Source organism: Macrotis lagotis, chromosome 2 (assembly GCF_037893015.1).
Source record: "Macrotis lagotis isolate mMagLag1 chromosome 2, bilby.v1.9.chrom.fasta, whole genome shotgun sequence".
NCBI classification, from domain to species: Eukaryota; Metazoa; Chordata; class Mammalia; order Peramelemorphia; family Peramelidae; genus Macrotis; species Macrotis lagotis.
Window position 1 is genome coordinate 267,399,751 of NC_133659.1, and position 26,151 is coordinate 267,425,901.

The 26,151-nt window shown below is 36.3% G+C and overlaps 1 protein-coding gene across 1 annotated transcript in view; it reads left to right on the forward strand.

Annotated features, from left to right (window-relative positions):
- The first annotated feature begins 828 nt into the window (after nucleotides 1-828).
- Nucleotides 829-26,151, forward strand: part of LGR5 (leucine rich repeat containing G protein-coupled receptor 5) — a 188,999-nt gene continuing 163,676 nt past the window's right edge. The window contains exon 1 of the mRNA XM_074226155.1: nucleotides 829-1,049. Within this exon, the coding sequence (XP_074082256.1) occupies nucleotides 829-1,049 (221 nt within the window). The remainder of the gene's footprint in view (nucleotides 1,050-26,151) is intronic.

Consider the following 26,151-nt stretch of genomic DNA (forward strand, 5'->3'; position numbering starts at 1 on the left):
GGAAAGGCCCAACTGTAGTACTCCTGCAAGAGTCGTATTGATTTAGCCATTCGGCATAGCAAGCTGAGCCCTGTGGTGAACGGCTCAGGACGCAGCCATCCCCATTGATCGCTTGGGTTCTTTAGTGATTCCCTTGCCTATGGCTACTTTCTGGACGCAGCTTTAGTTTTCTTTTTAGGGCTCGATGAGAGTCCTGTTTGGGCAGCTTGAGCCTGGGCTCCTAGGCCAAGTGCTGAAGATCTCTCCTGTCTTCCGAACCTCTGCCCGCATTGCAGGAGGGCAAGGGGAGGCGGAGGCAGGAGTGGGCTAGGACGGGGGTCCATCCGGGCTGCTGAATGCTAGGGCGCTGGAATCCTCAGGCCTCCGCCCCCGCCCCCACCTCCTCCTTCCCTCCGCCCCAGAGAGTGAGGGGAAGGAGGGAGAGGAAAAGAAGGAGGGAAAAGTTGGGGCGGGAGGGGCGCGGGGGAAGCCAGGCTGCGCTGACGTCACTGGGCGCGCAATTCGGGCCGGAGCCCTTTAAAAAAAAAGCGTGAACTGAGAGATGTGACTCCAGCCCGCCTGCAGCAGCCCCGCAGCAGTGGCGGCAAGATCAACGCGGAGGCCAGCGCCGCGGGGAGCGCAGCGGCGGCAGCCCCCGCAACTCTGCAGCAACGCTCTGCAGCTTCGCGTCCGTTCTCCTTTCCCCTAAAGGGCAGGATCGCTGAGCCGCAGGCCAGACTTAACGGGGGAAGGCGCCCAAGTGAGGAGTGCCGGGGAGCCAGGCTGTCCAGCCGCCGGCTCGCCCCGCTGCCCCGCGCTTCCTCCCCTCACCCGGGTCTCCCTGGCACCATGGACACTTCCCCGGCCGGTGCGCTCCTGTTCTGGGCGCTCCTGCTGCAGGGGCGGCTTCTGGCTCGTGGGAGTCCCGCCGAGACCTTGGCCGCTGGGCAGCTGGGCTGCCCGGCCCACTGTCAGTGCGATCGGGACGGCAGGATGCTGCTCAGGGTGGACTGCTCCGACCTGGGACTCACCGGAGTCCCAGCCAACCTCAGTGTCTTCACTTCTTACCTGTAAGTGCTCGGGGCTCAGGGGCCAGAGGCACCCCAGATGATGTGGGCGCTTGGCAAGAGTTGAGGCGATTGTGCCAAAGAGGTGACCTTCCTGGGAGGGGAGCCTCTCCTGCCCTCGCAGCGAGGAGCGGGGGGGGGGGGGGGGGGGTGCTTGCTTCCAGAGCGTGCGTCTGGACAGCGTGCATATTTGCAGACGCATCCATCCAGCCTTTCATTCATTCATTCATTCATTCATTTTTGCAAATACTTCCCGAGCGCCCACTGTGTGAAGGGCAACCTTGGTTGAGAATCCTTGAGGAAACGATCGGAAGAAAAGGCAGACTTCCACCTCCCCGAAAGCAATGATGGATCTCAGAAAAAGAAAAAAAAATAAAAGGTGTTTGTTGAAATGAGAGATTGGAGGCTGGAAGGCGTTTCTCTCTTGAACCTTACAATACCCAGCAGATGGCCACTGAGCGCTCCATGCAGAGGCTGAGCCTTTCCGTAATCTCTAAGAAACATAGTGCTATAAGTTTATTCTAAAAGGAGTTTCTGTAACTAGAAAGAGACTCCCAAGCTTACATCCCACCGCCGCCTGATGTAACTTTTTTTTTAACTTTAAAACCAGGTGATTAAAAGAGGGGCAACCGCAGGACCTGATTAGACCTGCAAGAATGTTATCTTTACCTTTGGCTCAGGAGGGGAGGCTTTGAAGTGTGCCGGCTGCGGTGTAATCTTTAACTGATCTCCTATCAGGGAGGAAGAGGGAAATGGGGAGGTAGGTAGTAAGAGTGAGGGAGGAAACCGAGCTACCCGACCAGTGGTTTAGGTCCTGTTTTCTGTCATTCCTCCTCAAACCCCCCGGTCTTAGTCTGGTGCCACCATCCCTCCTCTCTTGATTCTCTTCCCTTTCTCTTTTTTTTCCTATGACATTCTGGGCAAGTCGCTGAACCAGTCTCACCCTCAGTTTCTTCATCTACAAAATGGGGATGCTACCTGGCAGGGCTGTTGTGAGGGTCAAATATGTAAAACTCTTTAAGCTCCACATAAATCTATCAGTCCAAATTGATTAAGACAGAGAAGAAGAGAGGCTTCTTTTTCAGACAAGTCTTCCTAGGAAATAAGGGTCTGGCAGGGTAAGGAATGGTTGGAGACCGGCCCTAGGGAAGCACTAGATTGCGGGAGCTCCCCTGCGCCTTTCATTATCCCCTGGGAAAGTGGAGGTGCTGTGAACTTGAGCCAGAGCCCTGAGGTTGGCCGCCTTGTTTCTTGGCACCAGGGACATGCGGTATGGCTAGGAGCTGACACGTCTTAAGTTTTAACACGAGGTGTTGACTAAGCAGTGAGCCTGCCCCAAGACAAATGCAATTACATTTTCCGCTTCTGTACCACACTGTGGCGTTTGGATGCATGCTCTTGAAATTCTTCGTTTCCTTTGCCGGTTTCTGGAAGAAGAAAGCATAAGAGATGTGCGATATTTGCCCCAAAGTAACTTCTGTTTTCTGAAGAGGGAAAAAGGGGAGGAAAAGTGAATGTAATCTTTAAAATCATTCTCGTGTCTGCTTTAATATTTGATCTTGTAGAGATGGACCATGGTTGTCAGATTTCAATAAGAATAGATGACATGCCTTCTATTTTACCCTATTTCCGATACCTATCTCTTTGAACCAAGAACAACTGTAAAAATTGTGCCAACCACTTACCCAGTGATTTACTAGGTCCACTGTTCAATATGAATTTTTATATCAGAAATATGATCTTTATAAAGATTCTCCTTCCAGAAGCTCCATATTCCTTCTATGAATTGCTATCTCTGCTAGAGAGGGAAACACATTGTCTTTCTGATTTCAAAATTTAGTCTGGAAAGAAATCCACATACACTGGCATCTTCATTTAGTAACCTAGAGTTAGTATGATGCATCATGATAAAGGAAATAAAGTTATTACCTGAGAATTTAACATCAAACTAAAATACCAATTAATACATGGCTATAAAAGAAATATACAGCATCTCCAAAATCATCAAGATAAATTAAATAATGAACTGTAATTTGAAAACATGCTCAAGAAAATAGAAAAATATATATGGTGGGGAAATGATCTAAATATATACTTGATTTATTATCTTCTTCTGTACTTTTAAAAACTTCCTTCATATAAAGTCTTTTCCTACAAGACAATGGCTGTTACTTGAATGTGTTTACCTAAAGGGCACCTATGCTGGGCCCTTGCTTTCTCTTATCTCTCTATTATAAAAAGAAGCAAACATTTGGATGACAGCCACATGACTTCCTTTTTTAGTTGAACATAGTAGGTATTTAATATTTGCTCACTGAAGTACATTGGATTTCCAAGTATTATTTGAACCAGTGATACTTTTTCTGGAATCATTACATTTCATTCTTGCTGATGAATGACAATTTATAACCTAGAATGTGGAGGAAGTTTTACCAGGGAATATGAAATTTCACATCCAAAGAATCCTTATGAGAGTGAAGCATTTAATGTTGATTTTTAAGTTCCCATAGTTTCAGTGGAAGACTGCTAAATGGAGATATAGCTTCTGCATTAAATAATTCACCAAATGCCACTAAATTACATTGGCTAATTGATTTATAGTTTCTGTGTTTACTTTCCTGGTAGAACTTAGAATGCCTCTGGCCATGTGGAGCCCTGGTCCCATGTGTTGAGATCCCTTTGACAACTATGCAAGTTTTGTGAAGACACTAAGGGTGGAATATGCCCTCTTTTGGTTACACCTAGTATCGTCCTATTATTTCTGTGTTTTAAGTAGAATGACCATACTTCAAACTAATTAGAAAAAGAACAAATGAAACCATAACAAATTGGGAATTTTATGTTTCATAACTCTATCTTGAAAAAAGATTATCACCTAGCGATGAGCTCAGTTAATTGTTTCCTTTCTAAATAAGAATGCTCCTGTAACTCTGAAACCAGGGCTCTTTCCACTATCCAATAAAATGTGGGTCCTAAGGAAATCTAGGTTTGGATGAGGAATTTAACGAAATGTACGAAGGCTGATGAAAGTGTAGAGCAAGCACCACCATCTATTATTATTATTTGCAATTGGTTATCATTTATTCAAGTCATAATGTTATCTCCTATTTCTCCTGAAGCAAGAAACCTGTCTTACTCTACATATAGATTAACAGGTGAATTCCAACTATTTTTCAAATCAGTAACTAACCAGTAAGTTTTATTGTTTAAGTTCCTATGATTTTCTAGCAGAAAGTGAGATTTATCTGCTCAGCACTGTCCCAACATTAAGTTCCTCTGTTCCAGAATTTAATATCTTAGTGAGCATTAAATTGGATCATTGAACATAGTAAAGATGCTGAAAATTCTTTCTCCTGATCTCCAGTGGTCACGGGTTCTAGTTTTTACTGGTAGAAACTCATAAAATTTACTTAGTGGAAAATGAGAAGCAAAATAAACTTGTGATATAAAAACAGATGAAAAGTGGTTTCAGCTTTTGATTTCTTTAGACCCTTAGTAGCTAAGTTTATTCAAATAGGTTCAGTTAGTTTGCATGATATACTGTCATGTATTATACATGTGATTAAAAGTATATACGATAACCTATTAGGAGTCTAAAATGATCCAGGTAAAAAAATGAAATTCTAACAAATATTCTAGTTGAAAAGTATAACTTTCAGAATATTTTTGTTAGCTACTCAGTCATATAAAATATTGCTCACACAAATCAAATTTGTCACCAACTCTTTGAATAGAAGGGGTTTGTAATTAATCACTGTAGTAATGCAATTGTTAGATCTTAATCTGGAACAACCTCAGGGGTATATAGTCCATATCAAGTCCAATAGGACTTAATTTTTTAGAGGGAGAAACCGAGGTCAAAGAAGTTAGATGGCATGGTTAAAGTCACCCAGGGAGTAAATGACACACTGTTACATGAACCATGTTCTCTGACTCTGAAATCAGTGCTTTTTCTTAGAGTATAGACTTGCAAAAAAGATCAGTTTCTATTTAGACTTCAAATTCATTTTAAAAAGGAAGTGTTCAGACACATCAAATGGTGAATATATGCTTGATACAGTTTCAATGCTCAATTTTTTTTAAAAGAGATCTTCCCTTGTGGGAGGAAAAAAGGTCATACTATCCTCAAAAATTCAATAAAAGATCTTAAATAAAAGCTCTCTAAATTTAGAAATTATACCAGCCACATAGTTCCATGTCTTGTCAAAAGATATGCAGCATACTTTGTAACCTACCTTAATGTATTTCAAATAAAGTCAAAGTCTTTTGGAGATTTGATTAAATACCTCTATTTTTGCAGGGTTTCAGGTTTATTTATAGCAGTTTTCATATAGGGAGAATTGGGGAAAGTTCTGGGTATAACATTTAAAGAGTGAATTTTAATGAAATCAATTTAGGGAGTAAAATTTTATTTTAATTAATTAAATTTATTTTTTGTTACATTTTGAGTTTCGAGCCATCTCCTTCCCCTCCCAAGATTTCATCAACCTGTGCATGTTGCACGTGTGAGTATGTGCACATGTGTGTAACCACACGTTACACATGCATGGTGCATTGTGTATGTATCCATGTGTGGAAGTAGATAGTATTTTCCTTCATAATAATTTGCAGTGGATTTCAATGATGATAGTATTTAAAATAGCTTAATTATTCACAGTTACTCTTTGAACAATATTACTATTCATCTTTACAAATACTGTCTGTCACTCTGCATTATTTCATGCAAGTCTTTCCATGTTTTTCTAAAGCTGACTTGTTCATCATTTCTTATAACATATTAGCATTCCATCACAATCATATAGTACAGCTTATATAAATATTTTAGAACAGATATATTATTTTTCTTTTCCCTGATCACCTTGGGAAAGAGACTTGGTCATATTTCTGAGTTACAAGATATATATATCTATATATCTATATATATATATATATATATATATATATATATATATAATTTTATAGTTCTTTGGGTATAATCCCAGATTGCTCTTCAAAATTGTTAGATCAGTTCACAGTTCCACCAATAATGCATTAGTGTCCGAATTTTTCCACATCCCCTCTAACATTTGTCATTTTCTATTTCTATCATTTTAACCAACCTGATACATGTGAGATGATATCTGAGTTGCTTTAATTTATATTTCTTTAAGCAATAATTTAGAGAATTTTATATGACATTTATATATATATATATATATATATATGTGTGTGTGTGTGTGTGTGTGTGTGTATACATATCTGTATGTATCTTTGATTTCTTAAAAAAAACTGTTCCTATCCTTTGACCATTTATCAATTGGGGAATGACTAATATTTTTATAGATTTGATTCAGTTATCTATATATTTAAAATATGAGACCTTTATTTCACAGTTTCTGCTCTCCTAATCTTGTTTACATTGGTTTTATTTAAACTTAATGTAATCAATATTATTCATTTTATAACCCACGATGCACTCTGTGTCTTGCTTACGCATGTTATTCTTCTCTTATCCCTAAATCTGATGGGTAAAATACTCCATGCTTTTCTAATTTACTTATGATATTACCCTTATGTATAGGTCATGTATCCATTTTTAACTTATCTTGGAAAAGGTGTAAAATATTGGTCCATACCTAGTTTCTTCCAGACTGCTTTCTAGTTTTCCCAGCAATTCTTATTAAATAATGAGTTCTTATTCCAAAAACTTAAATCTTTGTGTCTTTCAACATGAGGTTACTATAGAAATTTATTGCTGTATACATTCTATACCCATTCTATTCCAGTGGCTCCATTTCTTAGCTTGTACAGTTTAGTTCAATAAAATAATTTTGGATATTTTGAATGGCCCTGAATAAGGTCCTGCATTGGGGAGAATTGTCATCTTTATTATATTGGCTCAGCCCACCCATGAACAATGGCTATTGCTCTACTTATTTAAATCTGATTTTGTTTTAAAAAGTTTACAATTATGTTCATAGTTCTTGGGTTTATCTTGGCACATATATTCCTAAGTATTTTATATTGTTTTCAATTATTTTAAATGAAATGAATCTTGGGGGCAGCTAGGTTGTGGGGTGGATAGAAAACAGGCACTGGAGTCAGGAGGACCTGAGTTCAAATCCAAAATCAGACACGTGACAATTTCCTATCTGTGTGACTTTGTCAAGTGTGACTTTGGGCAAGTCACTCTTAACGCTCTTGCCTTAAATAAAATTTCTAAAAAAATGAGATGTATCTTACTGTCTCTTCTTGAAGAGCATTGTTGGTGATACATAGAAATGCTAATCATTTATGTGAGTTTATTTTATATCCTGCTTTGCTAAAATTATTGATTGCTTAAACTAAATTTTAGTTGAATCTCCAGGATTTTCCAAGCAATTTATCATAGCATCCTTATCCATTCTGATTTTTTTCAGTTTTTTACTCCTTTTAATTCTATTGTTAGCATTTCTAATACAATATTGAATAATAATAATGATAATGAGCATCCTTGTTTCTCTCCTGATTTTATTGGGAAGACATCCCTATTATAGATAATGCTGGCCGATAAGGAAAATCCATTTATACCTATACTTTCAGGAGTTTTAATAGAAATGAGTGCCGTATTTTGTTAAAAGCTTTTTTGTGTATCTATTGATATAAAGATATGGTCTTTGTTGATTTTACTTGATATAAGCAATTATGTTCATTATGTTGAACCTATCCTGCATTCCTGGTATAAATCCCATTTGGTCATAATGTATAATCTTTTTGATATATTTCGGTATTTTCCTAGCTGGTATTTTATTTAGTATTTTTGTGTTAATATTCATTAGTGAAAATTGGTCTGTATTTTCTTTCTCTGTTTTCCTCTTCCTAGTTTAGGAATCAGCACCATATTTATTTCATAAAAGGAGTTTGGTAGGACTCCTTTTTTGCCTATTTTCCAAATAATTTATTTAGTATTGGAATCAGTAGATATTTAAATATTTAGTAGAATTCATTTGTAAATACATATGGTCCTGATGCTTTTTTTCTTGAGAAGCTTATTTATGTATGACCTATTCAATTTCTTTTTCTAAAATGGTTTATTTAGATACTATGTTTCCTCTTCTTCAATCCATCAGTTTATACATTTGTAGGTATTCTTTCATTTCACTTAAATTATTTATTATATTTATTATAAATTATTTATTGGCATAGAATTGGTCAAAATTACTTCTAATTGATTTAATTTGATCTTCATTAGCGATACATTTACCCTTCACATTTTTGATGCTAGTGATTTGTTTTCTTTATTTTTTTCAAATCATATTAACCAATGGTTTATCTATTATATTGGGGTTTTTAAATAATCAAACCAGCTCCTAGTTCTATTTATTAATTCAATGTTTTTTTTTCTGGAATTCAGTTCTATTAACCTCACCTTTAATTTTCAGGATTTCCAATTTTTACCTAGCGATCTTAAATTTGTTCTTTTTATAGTTTTGTAATTGCATACCCAATGCATTGATGTGCTCTTTCTCTATTTTATTGATTTAATCATTTAAAGATATAAATTTTCCTCTGCAATTAATGCTTTTCCAGCATCGCATAATTTTCAGGATGTTGTCTCATTGTTATCATTCTCTTTAGCGAAATTATCATTTGTTCCTATGATCTGTTCCTTGACTGACTCATTCTTTGAGACTAGGGTTTAGTTTCTGATTAATTTCTTAATGTATTTCCATGATTCTTTGTTAAACGTAATTTTATTGAATTATGATCTGAAAATAATACATTAATTCTTCTTTTATGCATTTGACTATAAAGTTTTTATGCTCTAGCATATGATTTTGTAAAGGTACCATGTGCCACTGAGAAAAGATATATTCCTTTCTATTTCCATTCAGTTCTCTCTAGATATCTAACTTATCTAAGATTTTATTCATCTCCTTGACTTCTTTCTTAATTATTTTTAGTTAGGAGAGTTAACTTGTAAAAAATGACATTTGAAATGGCAATTCCTATGAATGATATTTTTGACAAGTATATAACCATTGTGGATATTGTCATAAGCTTGTCAATTTGAAGCTGCAAGAGAATCTTAGAGTCCATTAATTCAACACCATTTTGCAGCTGAGGAAATCAAGATGGCTAAATATTTTGTTTAAGATCATGCAGGTAGTAATCATCAAGGGTGGGGATTTAAACATAGATCCTCCAACTTCATTTTTTCCCCACTATACCATATTTACTTTTCTACATTCATGGCTGCATCTTTAGTTCTAAATGTGTAAGAAATGGGAAGAAATTAGAAATCTAACTCTAAGATATCTTAAAAAACTTTTTTTGGGAAAGAAGCTTTAAAATATAAATATCTGTAACAAATTATATCCAATAGTAATACACCTAAGAGTCATTTGGAAAAAAAAAAACTTCCTTCATTCCTTAAAAAATACCCTTTCTTTCCATCAAGGCAAAAACTTTTGTAATAGTACAGAATTATCAAGATCAGAGTAGAATAAGGCTCCCTTGGCTAATTTTTTTAAAACTTTCTTTGCTATGCATTTTCTTCACAGAAAAGATGCTTAGACAAAACAAGAAAAGGTAATGTGAAGTGGTTTAGAAGCATGACCTCCAGTAAGAAGCATTATAATGAAATAGAATTGTACTCCTAGAAACATCCAGTTTCTCAAAGATACTTAAAAATAAGGAGAACCCAAAACTTGGTGTGTGATCTATTGTAGTTAATATCTTTCATCTGATCTAGTTGTTTGTATAGGGCTAGTCTCAACGGATAATTGCCAGAGGCATAGAAACAAAACCTCGGTCTTGAGAAGATATTCTGCAATGCCACCTAAGTTGTATGTTGTAATTGTAAACACTATCAAAACAACAAATTCATATAAATTCAAGGCATTACAATTGAAAATGTTTCAAATGTCTTCAGTTATGTTAAAAGAACGATTTCTTCTTTTAAAAATGATACTTCAAATAAGACCATTGATTTATTTTGAAAGAATAAATTCCCTATGATTAAACCCTCAAATGATATTGAACTGACCTCACAATTGATTGTCCTCATAGAAAGGGAAATCCCCCCTCCTAATCTCTAACCAGAATCTTTTCCCACACTGCAATTTTTTTTGCAAGGCAGTGGGGTTAAGTGGCTTGCCCAAGGCAACACAGCTAGGTAGTTATTAAGTGTCTGAGGCTAGATTTGAATTCAGGTACTCCTGACTCCAGGGCTGGTGCTCTATCCACTGTGCAACCTAGCCACCCCTCACACTGCAATCTCATTTTGTACCAAAGCAAAGGGATAGGAGGCTGGGATTTATGCCAGCATAAAATTAACACAACTCACTTTTATATAGTACTAATGTGTGTGTGTATGTGTATGTATGTATGTATGTATGTATCTATCTATCTATCTATCTAGTTGCATTGAATTGCTCTGTCATGCTGCCTCTCAATATCCATACTGTCCAAAACTAAAGATAAATATCTAACTTTAATAATGTCTCTAATGGACACATTTACCAAACAATACCAATGAACAACTTCTATGTACAAGTCTGAAAAATAAAAGATTTGGGATAGACATGCCAAATTGTGGTGGAATAAGTTTGCTCGCAGTTCTGATTCACCTCTGATGACAACAGATCAAAACTTAACACATCAAAAATGAATATTGATCTTCAAAGTAGTTATAATGGGAGACTATACGGTTCTTCAAGTGGGTTTCCAGAGCTTGGAATCATGTTAAATTCCTAACTGTCTTTGGAAAGCAGTTTTTTCCCAGGATAGGAGAATAATAATCTCTTGATATTATGAAAATATCTTGCATATTTAGTTAATAGTAAATAAATATTGTGTGTGCAGGACAGAAAAAATGTACACAAAAAGGCAAAAGAGAGTCTGTCTTCAGAGAGCTCACAATAAGCAAACAAATATGTACAAACTACATATATATATATATATATACATATATATATATATATATATATGATCAACAGAAAGTAAATAATAAAGAGTGCTAGAATTAGGAAGAGTAGAAAAAATTCTTCCCATCAAAGATAGAATTTTAACTGAGAATTGTTCAGTGGTTTCAGCCATGTCTGACACTTTGTGACCTTATTTGGGATTTTAATGACAAAGATAACCTGACTGGTTTGTCATTTCCTTATCTAACTCATTTTTCATATGAGGAACTGAGGTAAACAGGGTTAAGGGACTTGCCCAGAGTCACACAGCTAGTAAGTGTCTAAGGTCAAATTTGAACTCAGGTCTTCCTTACAGACCTGATCCTTTTTCCATTGCACCACCTCTCCATTGGGACATAAAAGAAGCCAAGGCAGAGATGAAAAGGAAGAGCATTCTAGGTATGGTATGCTGCTGGAGAAAATGTCCAGAGCCAAGAGATGGAATGTCTTATTTATGGAATAACAAGGAGGCCACCTTTTTGATTGATTGGATATGCCAGAAGGCTTCCCTTTTTTTATGTAATTTTCTCAAAAAAAAAAAAGAGTTCATTTAATAACTTAAGAGATAAAAGCAGACATAAATTTTCAAAAAATTATCCATGATATTTCAGATGTGTTCACATGAATATCAAAGCTTGAATAAGATTTCAGTTAGTATGTGACTTTCAAAAAGACCGCTTTCCACTACAAACACTCTTTCCCTTCCTTGTCTCCAAGTTAGAGATAAATGGTAATAGTTGTCAGAATACTATTAAAAATGATCAATATGTCAGTATCTCTCTAGACAAGACCAAAGCCCTCCCCAAATATCTTTCTCTTCCTATTTCCAGACATCAGTAACTGGGTATCTGCTTAAAATAACTGCCTTTCTTTGAATTATTTCTAATTATTCTGAAACATGGAAGGGACTTTCTGAAAGAAGTCAGTCTCATTTGAGTTTTTAACTTTACCTGACTGGGGAAAGGGGAAAGGAAAGGAGCTGGACTAGTTAGATAATATCCACAAAATATAATAATTTCTGTGTAATTATTAGATAAATTATTAATTTAGAATGGAAAATTATGTCTATTTTATACTTTTTCCATGTAGTCCAAATGTGGCCCCAGACAAAAGCTATGTGACCCTGGGCAACTCATTTAACCATTTGTCTCAGTTTCCTCATCTGTTAAAAAAGCTGGAAAAGAACATGGGTAGCTATATCAGTTATCTCTACCAAGAAAAACTCTAAATAGGGTCATGAGGAGTAAGATATGATTGAATAACAACAACAAAGAAGCATTTAAAACAAACACACTTATTTTTTGGTAAGTCTTAGAAGACAGAAAAGATTAAAATGAAAGATAAAAAAAATCACTCCTTTAAAAATAACTAAGGCCCATGGACTTGCATTTTTAAAAAATATATTTTGATAAGTATATTTCATCATAATTTTTTTTGTTTTTCTTTGTAATCCAATGAATTTTATTTTATGCATTTAAGAATATTATTCTGGGGGTGGCTAGGTGGTGCAGTGGATAGAGCACTGGTCCTGGAGTCAGGAGTACCTGAGTTCAAATCCAGCCTCAGACACTTTATAATTACCTAGCTTGTGGCCTTGGGCAAGCCACTTAACCCCATTGCCTTTCAAAAGAAATAAAATAAAAGAATATTATTCTGAAAAAAAGAATATTATTCTGAGAAATAATTTTTAAAACTTCTTTGCTTTTGTTATTCAATCATGTCCTACTCTTTATGACCCTATTTGGGGTTTTCTTGGTAGAGATAACTGAGGTAGATAGCCATGTTCTTTTCCAACTTCTTTGACAGGTGAGAAACTGAGGCAAACAGGTTAAGTGACTTGCCCAGGGTCACATAGCTATTGGCTGGGGCCACATTTGAACTACAGACTTCCTAACTCCAAGCCAGGCACTCTATTGACTGCGCCACCTAGCTTCACCAGACTATTAAAAAAATCTTATAGAATAAAAGAAGGTGAAAAGTTCCTATTTTTAAAAAGTGAGTTTCTTTTTGGTATGAATTGCCTATAATACCAATTTCTATTATTACCCAAGAGAAACACATTTTTTAAAATTTAAATTCCTTCTCAGAATAATATTGTTAAATGCATAAAATAAAATACCTTGGATTACAAAGGAAAACAATTGTGGTGAAATATAATTATCAAAATATATTTTAAAAAAATACAAATCCATGGGCCTTAGTTCAAAGACTATTTTAAAAGGAGTGATTTTTTTTGCATTAACATGGGTTTTTTTATCCATCATTTTAATCTTTTCTGTCTTTCTAAGACTGTGCCAAAAAATAAGTGTGAGTTTCAACATATAAAGAGCATTAGTCAAGAAAAAAAAGAAACTCAGGCACAGATGTCCAAATAGAAGCCAAAAAAACCTAGCCCCCAAATCTTCTTTGAACCATTTCCTCTGTAGAAATGATACCCACACTGACAAGGGAATGGCAGGAGAAGGCCAGATCTTTTAAGTGGAGAAACTTTCTGAAGAGTTGGTCAAATGGAAGGCACCTTCTTTTTGGTTTGGTAGCTGAAGGGCGGAAGAAAATTGTCCAGGCAGAGGAAGCCTGACTCCAACTGGGAACTTGTGGACTGGGCTGACCTTCCTCCTTAGCATGCCAGTTGAAATTAAGTTTTCTTCAAATGCTCCCTTGTTAACCCAGGCCTTTCTTCCGTGTTGCTCATCTTTCACAACTGGAAGCCAAGTGATTCAAACCCTCACTCAATTTTTCTGCCAAATTCCTTCCCTCCTCTCTCCTATTCCTTACTTTTCCTGTAAAGAAAAATATTAAATGCATATATTACTCTTCAAATTCTGCAGTAATAAGGAATACTTTACATTTTGTTTTTAAATATTGGATAAATGCTCTTTTCACATTCTCTTTTTTTCTTTTTCTTTTCTTTTTTGACCCTAGAAGAAATCGGGCAGGGGCCTTCACAAAAGATGTTTGTTTCTGTTCACAGAATTCACAGTCCTTTGATCTACAAGCCACAAAAGTGAATTTCTCTTCAGGACAAAATTTAAAAAAACACACAAGATCTCAGATGGAAAAAATGGGAAGAGTTTGTTTCATTCATAACCTTAGCAACATAGCTGAGATATTATTTTAAAGGCAGCCCATTGATATGATCTCTGATTTATCATTCAATTGACTGTCTCTTAATTCAGTTAATCTTATTTTAATATACATATTAAAATAATATTGGCTGAATTTGTTTAGGTATATAATATATTATACTATATATATGTATGTATACATATATATATATATAATATATATATATATATTACTTCAACACACCAGACACTAGTGGGAACAAGTTTTCAGGTTAGTGAGTTGTTCTATAATAGTTTTTTAAAGTTGGTTTTATAATAAACTAGAGTCTAGGGAGTTTAGTATAAAAGTAAACTTTCTGTGTCTGTAAGAATGTGTGTGTACGAATAATTATATGTATGCATGTCTATTTATACATATATGAAATACGGTTAAGAAAAATCTATGACAGCAATACAAAATGACCTCACTTCAAGAAAGCAATGGTAAATTAAAATCCAGATTTATATGTAAGCATATCAAAAATTAAAGGGTGATTACTTGTTTGAGAAAGGATTGTCAAAAGCATTTAGGCGTTGAGATTCCCTGATGTCTTTAAGATATAATTCAGGTTATTAAATGCCAATTTACCCACAATCTTACAGGATCCCATAGATTTGGAAGGGTCATTTAGTCCAACTTTCTCATTCTGCAAAGGAAGCTTTACTGATAACTATCTGCAATTTTCATCTTACTAAGTTTTTCCCTTCAATGAAACTTCTGTTTCAAAAGTAGAAATATGGAGAGGAGTTTTTGAGGGAGTTTGAAAGTAGAGACAGATTTTGGAGTCATTTGTACATAGGTGAAGTCATGAATATGGTGATGTCCATTGAAAGTAAAGTTAGACTATTGTTCTATTAGAAACCAGGAGGGACAGGATTTCAGGGAAGCCTGGAGGGATTTGCATGAACTGATGCTGAGTGAGATGAGCAGAACCAGAAAAACACTGTATACCCTAACAGCAACATGGGGGTGATGTTCAAACTTGAAGGACTCGCTCATTCCATCAGTGCAACAATCGGGAACAATTTGGGGCTGTCTGCAAAGGAGAGTGCCAGCTGTATCCAGATAAGGAGCTGTGGAGTTTGAACAAAGTTCAAGGACTATTCCCTTTAATTTAGAAAAAAACAGATATCTTATTGTCTGATCTTGTTACCTCTTAGACTTCTTGTCTCTTCCTTAAGGATGTAATTTCTCTCTCATCACACCCAATTTGGATCAATGTACAACATGGAAAGAAAGTAAAGACTGACAGATTGCCTTCTGTGGGGGGGGGAGAGAAGTAAGATTGGGGGAAAATTTGTAAAACTCAAATAATATCTTTAATAAAAAATAAATTTTAAAAAAAGGAAGTAAAGTTAGCATAGGTCAAAGTCAGAATTGGAATCCAAGTCTTGTGACTCTTCCTCAATCTCATGACTAAGGCACATTTCTATTTCTTTATTCATACCAGAATCATAAATGATGCCTGAATCTATATCTCAATATTTGTAGGATTAAGAGCTAAAAGTAACTTTAAAAGTAAACTTTAGAGTAAAATGAGGCCCAGTGAGAAAAAAAAATTATCCAAGGTTATATAGCAAAACAAAACAACATGATATAATGAAAAGAACCCTGAATTTTAAGTCAAAGGTTCTAGGTTCAAATAAGGCATATCTTCCAACACCAATGAGGCTTTTGATGAAACATTTCCTCTTTCTAGGCCTAAGTTTTCTTACCTAATAAGTGACTTGGACTTGGTGACATCTAGAGTCAATTAGATGGCACAGTGGATAGAGTCCTGTTAGGAAGACCTGAGTTCAAAATCTGACTCATATACTTGTTAGCTGTGTGACCCTGGGCAAATAGTTTAATTTTCACTTACCTCAGTTTTCCTTAGTAAGTCAATTAACATCCACTTACCTCAGTTTCCTCAACTGTAAAATATACAGAATAATAGAATCCCCTCTCACAATTGTGGTGAGAATCAAATGAGATAATACTATTCCTTCCATAACACACTCTTCCCATCAGGTGGTCTCATTCTCATCCGCAAAGTTTAGTCATTGCTTTGTGTTCAATTCAGTATACAATTATTAAGCATCCACTATGTACTGAGGCTTTAAGTGAGGTTAGAATCTTGAAAAGAGGTGAAAATGTTTGAAACTCTCTCAGAAACATAATAATTAGGAGTAGTTTCTATTTGTTCATTCCTACTAGTACATATCAAATTATTGTTTTTATGTGAAGTATTCCAAAAGTCCTATTGAAGCTTAAAATTGCCCTGTGACTTCTGGGACATCCTAAAATGATTGTTTATCCAAGTGAGGAAAGATGGAGATACAAGTATTAAGCTATTTACCATTCCTAGATATATTTAATTACTTCATAAAAGGAGTCATTACAGGTGTGCTAGCTGCTAGCTGCTGTCATTGCTTACTCACCTATCCATTAACAATTATAATTACTAGATAACCTACATTCATATAACACTTTAAGACTTATAAAGTTCTCTACATGTAGTAATTATGAATTAAAATATTATTATACTTTTTTACAGAGGAAATAAATTAAGGCTCAGAATGAAAGAGAAGAGACAGTTAGTGATAGGGGTGAGATTTTTAATCGTCCTTCCTAATCATTGCTGTTTCTCCTTCTTTCTGGAAGAGAAACATCAGCAGGGTGATTGATATCTTGACTTGCAAGCAAATGGTATTTAACAGAGACAAAACTGGACTGAGTTGTCAGACTCACTTTCTCCTCTAGAGTCATCATGGTCCACTGGCAAGACATAAGTCAAGATAACTGACTCTCCATGACTCAGGATGCAGGTCATTTTAAGCTAAGGTCTTTTTTTCCCCCAGATCTCAGTTTGTCTGAGACAATTTGAATTCAAGATAATTGTTCAGAATGAAGGAGTCCCGAGAAATGAATATGCAAGAGAGCTGGAGAAAAGGACCAGTGAGACCTGTCTTCCTATACTAGAGAAAGAAGAAAACCTAAGGATGGGCATATGACTTTAGGGATGGAGTGGTGAGACTGAAAGTGATGTTAAAGTCTTAAAGAGAGGTGAAAATGTTTGGAATGGTCTCTTGGAAATGAGATGGAATACATAAATGTGGGTAGCTTACATTTTCTTATTTCTTATGAAATTTACTGGTGTTATAATGTCCCAAAAGTCTAAGTGTAATTTTAAGCTTTTAAAACTTGAGATCTTTGGTACACTCTATAGTATAGATTCAGAGAAAAACCTGGAATTCTTTCAAATTCACTTATTCCCCCTTGCCAAATCATATTCTTATACATTGACCCTTCCTGTCCTTCTCTTTTACTAGCTGTGTGACTCCAGACAAGTCACTTAGCCTTCAGTTTCCTCATCTGTAAAATGAGCTGGAGAAATGACAAACCACTCCAGTATCTTTGCCAAGAAAACCCCCAATGGCGGTCATGAAAAGTGGGACAGGATTGAACAGCAACATCCTTCATTTCTAGGTTTTAGAGGGGGGTTTTTTGAATTGCTTTCCTGATATTTTCAGCACAATTCTTTATTTGAAAATTTCAAGAAAGGTAGCTATTGGGTGGAGGATGGGTGTCATAAGGATGAGATCATCATAGTCATGTTCAGCCACTTGAGGGATCAAGGGCTGCTTGGAGAGTTCAAATCCCAGCTCTGCTACTACCTACCTGTGTGAATTTTTGGTAAGGAAAATTGTTTCTAAAAGCCTTAGTATACTCTTCAGCAAATGGGGGGAGTGGAGTGGCTGACCTCAAGGGTCTCTTCCGGTTCTAAATCTCCAGTCCTGTTATTCTGACTCAGAAAGTTGTGGCACCACCAGGAGTGGGATACCTGGAATCCACAACTTCACCCCCCACACCCAAAACCTTAACCTCCCAGGCTTATGCACCAGAATCTAAGAAATTCAAGGTCTTTCCCCACCCTGATGCCCCAGTGAATCTTCAGAGTTTAATGTAGAAGGAAGCTAGCTTCTCCTAAGCTGAAAGCCTATCCCATTTGGAACCATAATTAACTGATAGCAAATATCTATAACTTCCATGTAGTCCTAACTCTTTCAATATTACTTTTATCTCCCAAGTAAAAACATGAATAAGAGCTAAATTGTCAAAGAAGAGATTTGATAGCATCTTTGGACCCTTCCAGCTCTTTATCTATGATTGTATGAAGACTCTTAAGTTCCCTGTGCCTCAGTTTCTTCAACTGCATAATAAAGGGAATGAACTTTGTTATTGCTGATGTTCAGTTGTTCATGACCTATTCTTCACCCCATAAACTATACTATCTTGTCTATGGAATTTTGTTGACAAAGATACTGGAGTGATTTTCTGTTTTCTCCTCCAATGGAATAAGGCAAACAGAGGCTGAATCATTTGCCCAAGGTCACACAGTTAGTGTCTGAGGTCAAATTTGAACTCAGGTCTTCCTGACTCAATTTCTTCATCTATATAATAAGATAGTTGAACTCCATGTACACGAACATCACTTCCAGCTCTAGATCTATGATCCTTCAATCCTATTAAGTCCATTAACCTTCCTGGGCCTCAGTTTTCTCCTTCATAACTAGGTGGTCTCTGAGGTCCTTTCCAGCTCTGGCTTTACTCTCTTAAAATCTCAAAATAGTTTATTGGATTAGCATGTATTATGGTTGGGAAATCTAATTTGGAGAAAGTATGTTATAGTAAAATGAGTTCAGAGGTCAGAGCTACTAGCTGACTACATTTGGAGTAAATTCAACTGTGGGGACCTCAAGGGATAAGCCTTTATAAACAAACTGTAAGATCAAACTAAGCAGTGCTGACCCTTGCATATAATGCAGAAACCCTCACAATTAGATAGTAAAAGGCTGTGAAATGTAATCTCTATTGATAGGGGATTGGCCTAATTACCCTAATAAACCGATTAAACATCTTTCTGTGAGGTGTGTTGCAAGGGTTTTATAAGAATCACATCTAGGTCTAAAAGATGCTGAAACATTTGAAGAGAAAATAAAATTCATAGCCAGATTTCTAAATGCTGCCAAATTGAATGTATTAAATCCAAGTGTTTGCTAGCATGTAAGTGAAATATTCAGAGAGGAAATTTTCTTACACATTCATTTTTCTGACCATTGTAAGGGAGAGACTTCCAGTCCCTTCCACTCTATCAAAACTCCTCTTTTTAAGTCAAGAATGACCTTGTGGTTGGTCAGTTCAATGCCTTTTTTTTCCCACCCTGTCCTCTTTCTCCTTGAAGTCTATGCAAGTTTGTCACTGTTGAATCTTAGTGTTTCCAACCTCCTTCCTTATATCTTCTCCTTGACTGGCTTCTGTGATACCGTGATCATGAAATTTTCAGTATCTCCTACCTCTTTGACCACCCCTTCTCCATCTCCTTTGCAGGCTCTTCAACATTCCCTCAATTCTTAAATATGGTGTCCAACAAATTTTTGCCATTGACCCCTCTTCTACTTAATACTTTCTACCTTTGTGATCCCTTTCATGACTTTAATTAACACCTCTATGCTGATATTGGGGTAGTTAGGTGATGTGGTGGACAGCCTGGAGTCAGAAAGATTCATCTTACTGTGTTCAAATCTGACCGCAGATACTTAACAGCTATGGAACCTTCAGCAAGTCACTTCACCTAACTGCTATTCTCTGTAAAATGAGCTGGAGAAGAAAATGGCAAACCTCAAATGAGACCATGAAGAGTTAAATGTGATGAAAATGACTAAACAATAACAAATGAAGTTGATTACAAAATTTATTCCTCTATGCCCAATCTTTCCTGAGCTCTTCCTGTGTTGATATATCTACTTGAACTTCTCAGTGACATCTCAAACTTAATCATATTTCAAGTAAAATTCACAATCTTCCAAAAAAACAAAAACAAAAACAAAAAAACTTTTCATTTCTCTCATCTCTTTTTTTCTAAAGGACTTTTTTTTCAGATCCCAGGCTGCTACTCTCAAACATCTTTCCTTTTCTTCATCCCCACCCATGTACAGATTAATTGCTATATTCTATTGATTTTCCCTTCAGACTACCTCTGACATGAATTTATCTTTGCTGCTCTTGCTGAAGCCATCTTTTACTTGAGGTCCTAATATATAAAATAGCATAAATTTTAGAGCTGGACAGGAAATCCAACTCCCATTTATTTAAGAGGCCCAGAGTTGGTAAATGACATTTATTAGTTGGATCCAATAAGTATTTGAGATAGAATTTGAAAACTGCTCATCTTAACACCAGGTCCATTACCCATTGTCTTTGCTTTTGTGCCTCTGATTACTTCTCTTATTTTCCATATATTATTTTGCCGAGGGGCAGAGTGCTCTTCTGAAGTTTTTACATAGGACAATAAGAAAGACTGTCTCTTCTCTCTTGATCCATATCTACCATATTCAGTTCTTCCTCCCTTTTAAAAGCAAGTGCTGCTGTATTAGGAATTAATCAGGAGAGTTCCTGGTCCACTTGATAAATCTTTCCATCAGGTTGATAAGATCCCAGGATCTGGACCTTTATCAGAAAGATTACCTCCCAGAGAGATAAACAGAAAGACTAGCCCTTCCTGGGATGACTCAGGGAATTTTTCAAAGTTCTTTTCAAATTTCCCTTATGGCACAGTACCCAACTTTGGCTTGTTTGACTTTTAATGAAAGGATATTTACTTAGTCAAGTAGGAAAAGGTTATTCAGAATTCATTCATAGAACTGTAGGTTCCATCATTTGCCATATGGAAGCAAGTCTGGTTAGCAAAGGCAATGTATAATGACTCATGGAGTAGTGGAAACCTGCCAACTATGAGGGGCATTAAATCTTCATAGGATGGCCTCTCCCCCCCCCCCCAGGAGAATAGAAAGCTACATTTAATGACTTGAGCAGTAGCTTTCTGTACCAATCAAGTCCCAGGAACATCTGGTTGTAATGCCTATTGAACATCATCAGTCTTTTGCCACTATTTAACCATAGCTGCAGTTTGTATTCTAAGCAACCAATCTCTGAGAAGATTTGCTCCTACTCAGAGCTACTTCTAGTCCCATTGACTTTGAAGCAGACCAGAAGGCATGATAATAGCAAAAGACAGATTGCCGACAAATATTGGAAGAGAAAACTGACAAGACTTTTGAAGGATGGATGAATGCAAAAGCATTTATTAAAGGATTGCTCTATGGCAAGCACAGGTCTAATGACTTGGAGTATAAATTAAAAAGCCAAGATAATCCATTTCTTCAATAGGATTTTATTTTAATGGGGGATAACAAGAGAGAGGAGTGGTGGTGAAGGACATGAACTTTGGACTGAAAAGTTTCAGGGATGACAAATACAGTTCCTTATGTCCTCTCACCTAGGTGCTAGGAGGTATACCTCCATGGAAAATTGAAGCAGCCAATGAACCTAGCATCTGAAAGATGTGAATTCAAATTAGAATTCAAGCACTTACTTAGCTATGTGACCTTGGGCAAATCAATTAACCATTATTTGCCTCAGTCTCTTCCATTATAAAATGGGGAAGATAATAGTAATAATAGCATCGTCTCTCAGGGTTATTATGAGAATCAATGAGATAATATTGATAAAGCAATTAGCAGAGTGACTGGCACATAGTGGACTCTAAACACTAGCTATCATCATTAAAATGGCTCTTCCTGCCAAGATCCATACCCTAATCTCATCAAGTCGCTAAGGGGCTTCTGACCAACTCCTATTATACTGAATGAGAATGCTAAACCATACTGAGCTTATAGGGAGAGTCATAATGTATTCTATCCCCATTATGTTCTTTAAGGGCTCCTTTCCCTTTGTAAGACTAGATATCCACACAAATAGAGTACATAGAAGACTCTTTTTCTGGTCACCATAGGATCAGAAATTTGAAACTGGAAGGGACCTTTAAGGTCATCAATTCCACCACCCCCCCATTTTAAAAATGAGGAAGTAGGGTTAGAGAGAGTAAAGAGATCTCCCCATGGTCACACAGGTAGTAAGTATAAGAGATAAGACTTAAACCAAAAGTCTTCCTGTTTCCAAGACTGACCCTCAATCCAAAATCTCAAGCTAGCTCCTAAACTTCAGGTGGCAGCTAATGTAAAGTACAAAAATACTTAATGCTTATATTCAGATGGAAATGCTGTTGCCTTCTACACCAGAGCAACTGCATTATTGTGTCCCACCAGGTCCAAATGGGAGGGGAAAAATGAATCCAGTAATAATGAAAAATCAAATTTATATAGGAGTTTATAGTTTATAAATTAATTTTATCACCAAAATGGCCTTGAAGACAGCTGAAGCAAATATTGTAGAGTGTTTAAAACTTGGTCAGATATCAAAGACACCAAGGTCATCACCATTGATCTGACTTTTGTTTTATCACTGAACTTTGATAAACCTGGAGAGAGGAAAGAGTGGAGCTGATGACTTTTTGGAACTCTGGCTCATTTAAATCCAATTCATGCATAAGTCAAGTATCAACCTTTATTGCCCTTGGTCCTTTTTGATGTTGAAGGACAAATAGCAGGTCTAATTGGCAGAACAGCCAGCTAGGTGGCATAGTGGCTAGAGTGCCAGGACTGGAGTCAGGAAGGCTTATCTTCCTGAATTCTTACCTGATCTTAGACATGTATTAACTGTGTGACCCTGCAGAAGTCACCAATCCCATTTACCTCAGTTTTCTCATCTGTAAAATGAACTAGAGAAGGAAATAGCAAACTACTCCAGTATCTTTGGCAAGAAAAACTTCAGATGTGATCACAAAAAGTTGGACCCGCTTGAAAATGACTAAAATTAAACAACAGCAATAGGGAAATATGACAAACATAGATAATATTATCTTCAGACACAGACCGTGATTTCATAATTAGAATGCATACCAGATGCTCCTTTCACCTATATGGGAAAGGAAAAGCAAATTCTTTCTTTTTAAAAAGACCATCAATCAAACTTTTAAAAAACCAATGGAAACATCATACATCTTCAAAAGTAGTAGAATATTTCATTCGATTTCATTTGGCTTTCTTAATCATGGCAAGATACCTTTACACTATTAGATAATGGAGAAAAAAAATTTTCTCTCCAGGGGAAAAATGAACCAGTTTATTTGACTCCAGGAGGAATGCAGGTGAAATGAAGATGAGGAGGTAGCATTTGTCTATGACCTGAGAGATGTCCAGATGAGAACAGAATAACCTCTAGAAAGAAATATAAGAGATCAGAACTTAAGATTGAAAGTCTGCCATTGGTACTGCACCACCACTCTCAAATTTTCGCTTTTCAAGATTTCATGATAAACCAGGACCTGGGCTTCCAAAGTCACTGAAGGCCCTCCTCAGGCACTGTAGAAAAGTCTAGCTCTAGTATTGGTGGAAATGTGTTCAAATCCCACTTCTGATGATTAATACCCTTTTGACCTAGAACAAGGTGCTGAATTTTCCTAAACCTTAGTTTCCTCATCCCACAGTATTATTCTTCCTTCCCTCTGCCACTTGGAAGTCTTCATTCTCTTCAAGGTTCAAATCAACTGCCACCTCCTACTCAAGGTTGTCAATAATCCTCTCACCCTACTTCCCTTCTACATCCTTCAGTGATAATGTTTTACCTTTGCTTTTTTACTTTGTGCATATATACTTCAATTTTAGAATCTGTACATGTGATAAACCACTATAATCCACTATCATGGAGAATGTAAGCTTCTTAAAGACAATAAGTGGGAAACTGTTGTTTTTGTCTTTGTAAACCCCCCAATCCCTTCTCAGGTAACTGCCAGTTTGTCGATGTGCTTCGTAATTTCCAAAGTGGACACACTACTCCAGATGAGGTTTAATGACAGCAATGTCATTGTATATGGTGACAATCTCCTTCATTCTAAATATTGTGGTTGAATCATTTCAGTTGTGCCCGACTCTTTATGTCCCCATTTGGGATTTTCATGGCAAAAATACTGGAGTGAATTGCTATTTCCTATTCTCCAGCTCATTTTACAAATGTGGAAAATGAGGTAAATGGGGTGAGGTGACAGTTACTAAGCAACTGAGTCCATATTTGAACTCATGAACATAAATAAATCTTCCTGATTCCAAGCTCAATGCTCTATCCCTGTGCTACCTAGCTGCCAGTTGCAAATATCATGTTTCTAGTAATTTAACTGCCATGTCATATTGAGCTTGCAGTTAACTAAAAAGAAAAACCCTGATCTCTTCATGACTCACTTGTGCCCAGGACCAGGGATACAAAAACTCTTTAGAACTGTTGTATGATCATGCCTATAGCATCCTGTATTTATGCAGTTGCATTTTTAAAGTCAACAAGAAAGTCTGGGAAAGTACAGTATTAGAGTTTTGTGGGCTGTCTAAAAGTGAGAGAATAGTGAAATCTCTAAGTTGCTAAAGCATTGACAAATTAGGAAAGTAATTTATTTGACACCACCTAAAGCACCAACTTAAGGAATTTTTTCTGACTATGATATATTATGTCCAGTATGATAACTGGAATATGAATTTTATTTTTAGAAACTTGGCTGATTCACAGAATGTTTATCGACTGAGACATTAGGTCCACAATGCTTCCCATAATGATGATCAAAGGCAGCAAGTCTTATTGCCAAGACTATTAATCTTAGAGTCAGTAGACCTGAGTTTGAGTCCCAATTTTAATATTTAATAATTAGGTGACCCTGGGTATCACTTTATTTCTCTGAGACTTACATTTCCTTAACTGCAAAATGAGGGTAATCATTCCTTTACCTTTCTTATAACATGGTGGGAAATATTATTTTAATTAAAATCTATTTAAACATGAGTTAATATTATTTCAAATGAGAAGGTTGTTCCACAAAAGATGTTATGATGAGTAGTGTACAATGAAAAGATTAAACCTTTTTTAAGCATTTTATTATGTAATTTTACTATCTCATACTTTATTTTTCTTCCTTAAGGATATGATTTCTCTGTCATCACATTCAACTGAGATCAATGTATAACATGGAACCAATGTAAACACTAAGAGAATGCCTTCTGTGGGGGGTGGGGGAAGGAAGTAAGAATGGGGGGGGGAATTGTAAAATAAATAAAAATCTTTCTAAAAAACCCTTTTTAGGACAAACGAGAGTCTCTGATGTGAAAAGATGCTGTATAGATAATGTACTACAGATAGACCACCTGACTGACAAACTGGATCCCATAAAAACCATAAACAAATTACTTAGGAGCTCAAAACTCAATTATATGAACCAGCAACCCAACAACTGAAAAAAAGATAGACTGACAAGGGTAACACACTCAGTTCCACTGTTAGAGGATCTGAGCTTGGAATGCAAAGGGTAGCTCTTACTGGTAAAATGTGCCATTGTAGCCTATCTTTATTTGGAGCCCGAATAAAATATGATGACCATATCTAAGGCAAAGAGGAGAAGTAGTCCAAATCTCAATTTTATATGATAAATAATCATTCAAAAAGAAGAAAAGTAAAGCAGTAAAGTGATAGGAACTCTTAACTGTACATTTAAGAGATTCAGGTATGGAAGCAATTTCAACTGTGGAAAAGATTGTAAATAAAAGTGACAGAGATTGTGGAGGAAAAATAAGAAACAAGAAATGATCTGATGGGGGGGGGAGGAAAGACAATGTTTCAGTGAACATGCAATTGCTGATGACCACAGCACAGACCACCATTTCTAAGGAACTGGTTCACCAAAAGTTTTTGGTTCAATTGTTGAAAGATTCTGACTTCACCCAGGAGAACATAGGTTTCAATTTGGATTCAAATAGGATAGAAAAAAGTGGAACTGACTTTAGACTCAAATTATTTGATGTTTACTCTATAGAATGTGTCTATTCCACAAAATAGTATATTTATAAGTCTGATAAAAGATACTATAAACTGATAATGCTACTTACCCTTATCTCCCATAAGTAATTGTTAACTTGACATTTGGTTAGTATCTAATACCTAGTCATTAAATTGTGTTGCAGGTTTAGAGGGTAAAAGGCTGTCTCTGTCTCCCCCACACACCCCTTTCTTGAGATTACAGACCTAGAAGAATTTGCTTACTTCTCTATATTGAGCATTATTTAAAATGACTATTTGTTTTACAGTTTAGAAGACTCCAC